This window comes from Condylura cristata, unplaced genomic scaffold, assembly GCF_000260355.1.
Source record: "Condylura cristata isolate star-nosed mole 26May11 unplaced genomic scaffold, ConCri1.0 scaffold00013, whole genome shotgun sequence".
Taxonomy (NCBI): Eukaryota; Metazoa; Chordata; class Mammalia; order Eulipotyphla; family Talpidae; genus Condylura; species Condylura cristata.
This window is the reverse complement of record NW_004567114.1, coordinates 10,701,156-10,712,449: the sequence shown is the minus strand read 5'-3', so window position 1 is coordinate 10,712,449 and position 11,294 is coordinate 10,701,156. Positions and strand designations below refer to the sequence as shown.

General features: G+C 48.6%; 1 protein-coding gene across 2 annotated transcripts in view; it reads right to left on the bottom strand.

Annotated features, from left to right (window-relative positions):
* KCNK10 (potassium channel, two pore domain subfamily K, member 10) overlaps window positions 1-11,294 on the bottom strand; it is a 121,171-nt gene that overhangs the window by 31,191 nt on the left and 78,686 nt on the right. For both annotated transcript variants that reach the window (XM_004681644.2, XM_012724414.1), the window contains exon 4: window positions 4,796-4,956. In XM_004681644.2, coding sequence (XP_004681701.1) covers window positions 4,796-4,956 — 161 coding nt within the window. The remainder of the gene's footprint in view (window positions 1-4,795; window positions 4,957-11,294) is intronic.

Here is an 11,294-nt window from a genome sequence, read left to right as displayed (position 1 = left end):
AAAAAAAAAAAAAGACACTACCCATTGAGTATGCTTGCAGCAGTTATATGTCTCAGGCAGAGCTTGCGAGCTTTTCTTTTTATTAAGAAGAGTTGAAGATGCCTTTTAAAGGTCACTGAAACTTCCCATAGTGATTACAGATGGCAATAGGAAGCACCCAGGGGACACTGGCCAGTTGTCAAAGATAAGCTGACAGAGGAAGCCTCATGCATTAAATCAGTCCCTACTGGGTCAGCCTCAGCATCTCTTTGCCTGCTGGAGAATTAAAACAGGATAATCTATCTTTACGCATATCATCAGAGTTAAGTCTCTAGGCATCTTCCTTTATTAATGAGAAACCACCTCATTCCCAGAGGATGAAATCTTTAAAGCCCTCTGTGAGGATGCATCTGGGGGGCGGGGGGGAGGGTCAGGGGGAGGAAGGCACTGGCCTTCAAGAACCACAAGGACCCACCCCCAGGTCTCTGCTCACCTCCTCTGTCCTCTGGGCCCGGGGATGGTTGACTAGGAAGATGCCCTCAAGGACAGTGCTGGGAGGTCAACGAGAGCAGCTGTGGGGGCACCATGTGCTGATTTTGGTCTTCACGCACTAGCACCAGCAGCTGTGGCCTAACGAGGGTGCAGGGTCACCATCTACCCAGCCACCACCCGCCATACAGAGTGGAAACACCAGAGCTTGTGTGGACGATTCAGCCAATGACCTTGGGGGCAACTGAGTCCCTACGTCCCAGCACAGCTGGCAGTTCAGAGTGGTTCTTCCGAAGGGTACAAAAACCAACTTCTACACTGTAAGAAGAGACAGAGGTAACCAGAAGGTGGGAGGCAGAAGGAGCAGGTAATCAGTTCCTTTGTATTGATGGATGGAAACTGGAATTCTGGGGTCAAACATGTGGCAGTTGATACCGACACTGGCTCACGAGGCAGTCCCTAAACCTACACCTTTTAATGCTACCCCAATAAAAGAGCGCCCTTTAACTGGGCTGCTTTTGCTCTCACAAGACACGAGTAAGCCTAGAGACCCTTGGTGGCGCCAGAGCCAGTGAGCAGAGGCCAGGACGCTGCTACACAGGCCCGGTGATGGGGCCACCCGCTGCGCCAAAGCTGAGCAGCCTGCCCAAGGGGAAGAAGGGCAGGAGGGACCCTCAAGGACGAGCCTGGCCACTGTCAGTGAGAGAGCTCTGTGCATGTCACTTCTGCTGTTCCGTCCCACGTGCCCATCCACGTGCTAAGACATCTGGATACATTCAGAAGAGACCTGGCGCATAAAGCTTTAAAGATACTCGTCTTCTGAGCATTTTAGTACACTTACCTCTGCTGGCCCCTCAGGGGAAGGAAGAAAGGAATGGTTGCCAGTACAGCAGGGTCTTCTCTCCTCACACAGCCAGCCACACAACATTATCCCCTGGAGGGGAGGTCTGAGGGCTGTTTCTATGGAAGGCACGTGTGTGGAATGTTACAGTGGCGAGACACACACGCGTGTGCACGCACACTCGGGCCCTCTCGGCCTGTCCCCCCACCCACCCCCAGCAGGCTGGACAGGATGCTGACCAGCACGACAAGCCCCCCATGCACACTGCCACCACTGACAGCCTGGACACTGAGGCTGGAACCACAGGCCTGAAAAGACACACTGTCCAAACAAAGGTTTTTTTGTCATCTTGAAGTCAGAATTATTTAAGTTAACCCTTTCGCTGCTGGGGCCCAGCCTCGCGACCCTCAGGGAGAAGCAGGAATCTGGTCTCCCAACACCAGCCAAGGGAGCCGGGCGTCGTTGGCTTCCACCACCGGCCCCTTGCTGCCACCCAAAGTGACTGATCAGCCCTCTGATTGAAGTGATCATAAGGCCTATGCATGTGCACGTGCCAGCGAACCCACGCAATCATGGCCCATGGGCCTAGCTAATGTGCTGTGACTTCTCAGCTACCCAAGCTCCCGCGGCTCCCAAGGCAAGTAAACACCTCTGCTGTGTCTTGGGGAAAAGGCCAACTGGTCTGAGCACTATCATCAAAAGCCAAGAAAACACCAGTAGCTGCTTCCTACCTCAGTCCAAAGTCCAGCTCAGGGCAAGATGATGGGCCCAGCCCCAAACTTGACCAGTTTCCCTATAGCATCCTATCAAGTGGCAGACCCAGCGGAAGCCAGGGCTCATCTCCAAAATCTTTTTTGGAACCCCAGATAAGTTCTGATGAGCCCCAGTAATCACCTGTCCCTGCTAACAGCCCAGATTACCCCCTGGAAACTCAGGGGTGTTCGGGATAATTGAAGCAATTTTTCAGAAAAAAAATTATCCCTACTTTGTTATGTAAAATACAGGAAAACCATCTCCATGAATTAACATGACATGTTCAGAAATCCTAAACTCAACATTGAATTCATGGCATGGATGAACACATCAGACAGTAAATATTCCCAGCCCGCCTAGAGGAGGGAAGGGCGGGATTCCTAGTTCTAGTTCAGACGCTGCACCCTACTCTCCATGCGGCTCAAGGCAGGTGCTTTCACAGGCCATCGGCTCCATTTCTTAGGGTGAAATGAGTCTCACATGAGCAGTGCTCCCCAGAGAGTGATCCACGGGTCATCTATCTCTGCTTTCATGGAAGCTTGCCACCCTGCCATGAGGCCCACAGGTAGTCCCAGGAAGTTGGCACAGTGCTCACGGATTGTGCCCTCTCCTCCACTTCCTGGAGCCCAAACAATGCACCCCAGGCCCCCTTTGCCCGGGGCCCTTCAGAGCTAGCATGGAGCTCCCAGCTCTGATCCTGGGCTCACAGAAAACCCAAAGAGTAGGAGGCAGCAAATCTAGCAGAGACAAAGGAAGTTAGCATTCCCTGACTGAGTAAAGGGTCCCAAAGGAGGAAGGAGAAACAGGAGAGTATACGTATTCTCCTCATGGAACTGTCATCCCTTCCACACCTCCCGCCAGTGTTTTGCAAGTTCAGAAGTCGCGGGCTGCCTACCGGCTAATACACGGCCACCTCCTCCCAGAGAGGGTTCCCGACCTGTGAGCCATCAGCAAGAAAAGGAATGTCAGGGTTTTAAGACCCTGACCCAGAGTCCATAGAATAGTCCACTTGGCAGGGGAGCAGCTTTAAGGAGAGGAGGAACAATATTCTGGTCTTTAGTCCCAAAATTCACCAGGGGACACTACACCCCCAGATTTGGTGGCTGATTGTGGTTAAAAGAGTTGCAGTCCTTCCCCCTCTCTTAGAATATACTAAGAGTCTAAAAAAATACACTCTATGTTTTTCCTTTTTCTAAAGGGGGATTTCAAAAGCTTTTCTTACAATCTGCTCTTCCTATGAAAAAGGAAAAGAAAAGCCACAGAAGCTTCATTAAAAAAAAAAAAAAAAAAAGCCAGCTCAGCCATTTCTCCACTTGAATGCGGTTGTGAGTGCTCAGCTGGCCAGATTCATCTTGCTCTAACTCCCTGGACCAGGGCACCTCTGGGAAGTTCCCAACAGCCCTTGGAGACTGGGTTGCCAGGCTGTCTGGCTTGGGGACCTGAACATCTGAGAAGCGGGGAGACTGAGGGTTTCCATGGTGACCACTGAGGAGCCCAGGTGCAGTCTCTAATGAGGCCGGCTAGCCAGGCAGCACTCCGGGAGCAAAGGTTGTGGGACATTCCAGAAAAAACACAGGCCGCCAGGCTACTCAGCTCTGAGTGGTCACTTGCCTGTCAGTGAGCACTTCCTCCAGGAGACAGAACCACTCTGAACTCTACACATCTGCTCCTGTGCCGAGCTCTGTTCCATCATTCTTTCATGTAATCACAGTCAAAATCTCAAGAGTTTCTATCCCCTTTCGTGATGGGTAAACTGAGCAGCTCCCCCAGCATCACTGAGCCATGAAAAGTGGCTCCAAGCTTGCTCCGGTGTCTTACTCTTGCCCAACATGGCTGGATTCTGAAAACGGTCTCAAATTTTTGTTCTGAAATAGCAAGTCATCATAGGAAACAATTCCATGAAGAAGGTTTGAAAAACTTGGAAATAGGTCAATAATGAGAAAGAGAACAGAAATGACCTTACACCTAAGCAAAGCAAAACAAGTATTGTTAAATCTTATGGTGTGAGTTAGAGAGCACTGGGAACCCCAGTTGAGTCACATCTACTCTTGTGCCTGTCACAGATTCCAGGAACACAATCTTCAGTAAATTAATTCCTTAAGTTGAGATGTTTGTCCCAAAGATAAGTTTAAAAAAATAAAACCACTAGAGTAATAACAATCATCAACACTTTAGTATAAATTAGTGCAAGCAGGACATTACTACTGAGGGAGCAGTCAGCAGTCGAAGGAGAGAGAGGGAGGGGCCATGAGGAGACAGAAGCAAAACACAAAACAGTGTCTGGAAAAGGCAGGTTTTTAAAGAGGTCTTAGAAGTCAGGATTTTGCTGAAGACACTGTGGTGAAGAAATTACAAAAACAAGGTGGGTGGATTGACAAGTCTCTACTTAGTGCAAATATACTAAGGAAGCCATCCTCCATCATTAGGAAGGAACTGAGTGCACCTCACATTTTCAGCAAATGTGTTGGCAAGTCCATACTAAACCCACTGTGTTATCATTCCAGAAACACCCATCTAAAGGAGGAAAGTAGCAGGGTGGTAGGGTGGGGGCGGGGGGGGGCGTTTAGTAGTATCTGTGACTGTGGGAAAAACAGAAAATCAAATCATAAAAATCATAACAATAAACTATTCCATTAAAAATGACAAGCTAACACTCTAATGACCTCTCTGGCCCCTGTCAGGCTTAAGTCAGTTGGCTCCAGAGGGCAGGGTTTAAACTGATGCAGTACTCACTCGAAAGACCTTCTCCACTCTTGCAATGCTTTTGCCAAAGATGGTTCCAAGTTGGTCTCCGATTCCAGCCAATAAGAAACCAAAGAGCGGAATTCCAAAGATGGCATATAAAATACAAAAGATTTTGCCTCCTTCCGTGCTTGGAGCAATATTCCCATACCCTGGTGAGAAATATTAAAAAGAGAGAGGGAGAGTGGTGAGGTGGCAGAGAAATCAGAGAACAGAAGCACAGAAGGCACAGAATTCTGCGAGGGCCTCTGTATCCCCCATTCGTGAGCTTCTGGGAGCAGGACTCCATTTCCACATTCTCCATAAAATGCGTAACATCGATCCATCGCTTCTCTTCCTTCTCCCATAAGTACAATGGTTCTCAAGAGACCCAGCTTTCCTGGATCTTAATATATTTAGTTAGATTACAGTTTGGAAATTGGTGGTCACCCAGAATTATATTCTGGATGGAAAAAGGTACCATCCACTTCAGAAACACCCAGCATTGTGGACATGTTTGATTCAGGGAAACTGAGCATCTGAGAAAAGCTGAGCATCGTCTTAGATGTGAGAAGACAAATTAGACTCCTTTACAGTCTAGTCCCCTGGGCACGCTCTCCCGACAGATGGTGGCTGTCATCAACACTTGCCTGTGAGGGGTGACAGAGGAGATGTGGCCTACGGGTCACAGAGCCCACCCTGGGAAGCCTGCAGAATGAAGATTGGGAGAGGAAGGCCATGCCTCTTCCCTGCATGAAGTCTTGTGAGCACCACCTTTCTCCTCTCCCTGGGAGCTCCTATCCTCTGAGTCCTTCCGTTCCTCTCGCTCGCTTCTTATACCTTAGAACCTCCAGGTGTGCAACAGTTTGCTGGACTGGATGTTTGAGTACAAAGGAGTCCTTTTAAGCCAGGTCTACAAACACATCTTTCAAAAAGAGCTTTGAGAACACCAACGTCTACTTTCTCAGGAATTCTGCAATGACTTAAGTCACATCTGTATTGTGAGTACAGGACTTAATCTAGACGGCTAAGATGAAAGAATGTAATGCTGGAAGAAAAAGACTTCAGCGTTAGCACAATATGGAGAGATGAGAGTCCAAATTACTTGATATTCATTTGCATGCAGCTACCAAACTCCTTCCAACAGAAGGGTGATGCCTGTGTCCAAATCATGCAGTGGGTGGCTTCCTGCGCTCACGGCCACTGGTATGCCAAGATGCCACATGGGGCAGGGCAGTGCTGCCCATCATCCCCCCTCCTCTGGGCCTGCAGAGCTTGCTCTGGCTTCTTGCCTTGGGGTGATGAGTCACCCATTTTCCTTTTCAATTTTCTCATCAGAATCACTCAAACCTGTTATCTCAAATTATCTAAATTACAGTTTCCATTTCTTAAATGAGTGTTCAGGCAAGTATTCCTAACCACGTTGCTTTACTCATCACCAGTTTGATTTAACTATGCAAAGAAAGGCTTAAAACTTTTTGCGGGGCCTTCAGGAACTTGCACATTCATTTTTCTAAGCATTCTTCTGTAGCACCATCCAAATCATATTAACACAGTCCTGTTGAGAAGGGGGGAAATATGCTCACACACCTTCTCTCCATGCAAGTTTGGAACATTCTAGCAAGTCTACTAAGAATAGTGGGAGCACTTGTGACCCTGGCTTGGCTGTCTCATGGCTCTTCCTTACTGTCCGGGAGGACAGGTTATCTTTCAGCCTCACAGATCAGATGGAAACATCCTGCAGACACATGCCAGCAGTGGCCTCCGAGAGGCACTGGATCAGCCCTGACAAGATTTGCTTTCGGAGACAGCCTGCCCAGCCACCTCCTGGGGCACTGGGCTCGGGAACATGCCCGGGTCACCCAAGAAGCACGAGAGAGCAAGGAGTGAGAAAACAGAGGCTCTCACTCCACCTCCCGTGAGCTGGGTGTCCTCAGACTCACCTACCCTCTCTCAATCCTCGTGCCAGAGGTGCTCATGGAAAAATCACGACATTGTAAAGGAAAATACAAGTCAAAGTATGATTATCATCATCACCATCACCATGATTGCTATGACAGCGATTATCATAATTGGCTCCTTACTCGTTCAGTGACTCACAGACCAGAACACTAAAATAAAAGGAAAGCAAAGGATTTGGGTATGGACATAAGCGGAATGAAATCAAGTCTTAAAGTGTATTTAAAGTCCTTCATATCAGACATAAAGTAACCCCACTCTTGAGGATGGTTATTACGTGCATGCAGGGGGGTGTGGGGTGTCTTCTGTGTGTTGTCCCATGCCTCTGATGAACTATATGGAGAAACTGTTCCACTCACCCTCAACCCCGTCACTGTGGGAAAATTCCACAACATGCATTTTGGCGTTCTGCTCTCAGACAACAGGAGGGTCACAGCCCTGGATCTTTGGCTCCAGTAGTACTGGGACTGCTAGGCCGCCCTGCCCATCCTCCCAGAATGCTCGGGAGGTCTCTGGAGCCAGGTGTAACATCGTACACAGGCTCCAGAACTAGACACAGAGGCTCCTGTTCAGAATCTCCCACTGACTACCTAGCTCTCCTGGCTTGCTATCCTCATCTAAAAGATGGGGCTAGAACTCGTGCCTACCTTAGCACTATGAAGGATGAAGTGAGTTGCTGGTGAAGCGTGAGTCAGCTGTGAACAGTAAGCACGTGGGCAGCGTGCTGCAAAGCCAGCAGCTAATATGTACCAGTGACTATCACCTTGCTCGGGTGTCCTGTGGAGGGGAACTGGGTTTGAGCAATGTGTCTTTAGGAAAAGGAAGCCCAGGAGAAAGCAGAGGGTTGGCTTCTATTTCCCCGGAAACTCTGCTGTTCTCCCCAGCACCAAGATGAGGTGCTGAATGCCTATAACTCAGGGTGGGCTCACTCATTGCCTTGGGTGGGTTCATGGCTGGGTTAGGGGTGCAGCTAGTGATAGTCAGGGCTGGAAAATGACAGTGGGTGAGAGTGGCTAGAGACACAGTTGATTACATGGAACTAGCCCAGACCTAGAGACAGGATTTAAGTAAAGCAAAGGAAGTTCCAAGGAGCTGCTCTACCAACTGGCTGTGGAGACTTCTGACAGGAGATGAGGAGCCCAAACTCCAACCAAATCAGTCCATCCTCAAGCCCCTTTCAGTCCCACACTGGCCCATTTTCAATCTCGCACTGGTTGTCTCAAAACTGAAACTGCGCCAGTGTGTCTGGCCTGACTACTCTGAGGTTGGGCTTCCAAGCCGAACACCAGGCGCCCCTCTGGCACTGGCCAACCTGGAGCCTGACAGATGCCCCTAGGGCTCCTCTCAGATTCATTTTCAGTCCATTTTTCAATCCCACGCTGGCTCCATGGGCTCCTCTGAGAGCAGCTTCCGGCCAATGACTGGCCCAGCGGGGATAAGGTGCAGGGCCCGAGGCAGAGCCTGGCTGGAACACAGCCTCAAGCCCTGGATGGGGAGAAGCACCGTGGTGGAGTTTACAGAGGGCTGGTGACTGGTGACACCACACATCCGTTTGCTCTTTACATCAAAAGTCCGATCTCTGCCCAACTATCTGCTGTGCAGCTCCGACATGTGGTGAAGAGCGTGCGTTCGAGAACCACAGTCTGCACAGAGGGCTGGCTTCGGGGTGGAAGCTGTGCAGGCACCGAGGGGCCTGAGCTCAGAAGAGCGCGTGCTTGCTTCACTGCTCTGCTGCTGCCATTTGAAGTTCTTCCCTCTTCTCAGAAGTCTTTATGGGGCTGCCATTTTGTGTGGCGTTGACACACTGCTAGCTTATTTTGATGAAAGCACCAACTATCCCAGATAAAATCTAAGTTTGTCTATTTAAAAAAAAAAACAGCACTAGCAATTTCACACAATGTTGTAATAAAGCACCTAGGATGAGTTAAATTTGGTTTCTTTTTTTAAATTTATTTACTTATACATGTTTCCATCGTTGTTCATTTTTATACAAGTTTGAGTTCTCCTCTAAGATGCAAGGCCCACAGGACTCCCTTCAGCAAAGCACCCAAGCAAACACCGTAGTCTCTTGTGTTCTTCCCTCCTGTTCTGTTCCCTCGCCCCCTCCCTATTGAATGTCTCCAATTTATAGTTTGCCTGCTGGTTTTGTCTTTTTTTTTCCTGATGCCTTGTATGGTTCCACTATGTTTCTCCTATAAGTGAAACATCAGTATTTTTCTTTTTCCTTCTAACATTTCACTGAACATAATCCCTTCTAGTGCCATGTTGCTGTAAATGGCATGAGTTTATCTTTTTGAGTGCTGAATAGTATTCTACACACTGAGTTATTTTCAACAGGGACCACGTTTCCATTTTGTCCTGGGCTCTGTACATTCTGCAGCTGGCCCTGGTGAATGAAACTTGGTGCTTGCGCTTACTAACCTACATCTCCAAGTCTGCCGTCTCATGAGACTAATAACAGTACCCACCTCACGGGGTTCACGTGAGACTGAGCAAGATAATGGAGTACAGTGCCCGGAGCACAGTGATGGCTATCACCTGCTATCCTCTATAAGGGGTAGTTTGTGGGAGTCATTCCTCCACCTTAGAAAAGTGGGGTACATGGGGCCCACCTGCAGAGTCCACAACCAAGGACAGTGGTTGTTTCTTTCGGATCCCCAAGGTGTTATTTTGTAAGCCTGGGGCTTTGAAAGGCCACAGCAAGTCAGAGGTGGGGAGCTTCCAAAGGAATTAACCTGAATCAGTTGCTGAGAAAGAGACCAGGTGCCGGGAGCCCAGGACAGTCTCTGCTGGCGTGGCTCCTGCTTGCAGGAGAGCCTGACTGTTTCTCTTTTGCTACAGACACTGGGAAACTGTTCTGTATATCTAAGCACAAGGAACGCTTTTTTAAAAAGAAGGGCTATGTGGGCCTCTCTGGTAGCTCAGCAGGTTAAAGAACGGCACTAAGAAGCTAAAGCCACTTCAACATGAGTTTGATCCCCGCCCCGGAGGTGATCCACATGCCACAGCAGACCTCTCCTGACCCGCCTGCTCAGCTCCTCTCAGCAGTGTACTTCATCAGTAGGGCTGTTCTGCTCCCCCACTCTGTCTCTGGTGAAGCCTCTCACCCACCACATCTCTGGCCTGTACCCTAGCTCTGTATGCATAAATAAATCTTAAAAAAAGAAGAAGAAGAAGGGCCATAGGGCCATGATATCATCAGATAGAAAGGGTTCCTGATAGTGAGACGTTTATCTTCTTTTGAGAAGACTCTTATTCCCTCTGACACATTCCAAATTACAGACACCTGTTGCTGGTGTCTGAAAAATACACAAGTTCATGAGGCTTAGGAGATCTTTCTGGAAAGCACTTGGCAAGCCTCTTCAACACAGCAACCCCTTGTGGGTTTTCCTACAGACACAGCAGAGATGAAGACACACAGTGGTCATGCTCTCGTGACAGAGCAGAAGCCTCTAACACCCAAGGATGAGTGGTGAGCACACACCAGGGAGCCCACCAAAGATGACGTCTTCCAAAGACCCTTAGTCCTGTAGGGAAAATACTTATCATCTTGTGTCACCCATCACATAAACTCAAGTGAGCAGGCTGAAGTCTGTGTGTTTCAAAAATAAAACAAAAAGAGAGCGCCTCAGTGCTAGTACACCATGGATCCGCCATGGTAGAAAATTTCTCAGGACAAATGCAAAGACTTCATCAGCTCTGGATGTTCTTATAAGCTTTGATGCATGGTGAAGTGACCATGAAATAACTGAGGGGGGGGGGCGACATGATCTCCTTACCTCATTATTCTTGCTATCAGGCACTGAGGTTTTCTTGCGAATTCTCTAAACATGTCTTAACAAAGACTCCTCTCTGGAGTTAAATTCAGCCAACAAATGATGTTCCAGTTTCAACACAGACTTCTCTCACTTAAAAGTTGGTTGCATTTTTCCATGGACTGGAATAAGGACCCAATTTCTAGCACCACCGCTGAGAAAAAGTGGACCTGACTTCTTCTTTGGGTTAGGTTTTGTTTTTTGTTTGGATGTTCTCCGTCCACCTCCCTTCCGATTTGGGGGGAAAGTCCCAGGCTGTGTCTTGGTATGACACAGAGGCAACAGCATCCCAGGTAGCCACTGGCACAGGAACCCGGAGACCCACCCAATCGGAGCTCTGCCTAGAGCATTAAATCAAGAGTAAGTGCCTCAAAGAAGCTACAGTGACCGGCATGGTCAGGCACACTGGTCCTGAGGTTCAGAAGACACTCACTGGCCTTCCACGCTCTTTGATCTCTAAGTGTATAGTAGTTAGGAATTTTTCAGTTTTAGGTGACAGAAATACCAACACTGACTTAAGCAGAAAAGGTAATGTAGTGACCCTAAAAAATAGAAGACTTAACATTTATTTCTTAACACCACGGGCAGCTTTATCAAAAGCCCAAAGGATGTGCACAGGGCCACACTGGTCACTCCCATTCATGGCTCTACTTCCTTAGGGTGAGCCAAAGTCAAGGCAAACCATCAAGGGTCCTGGGCCTATCTCTTTCCAGATTTAACTCCAGTAGGAAAGAGGA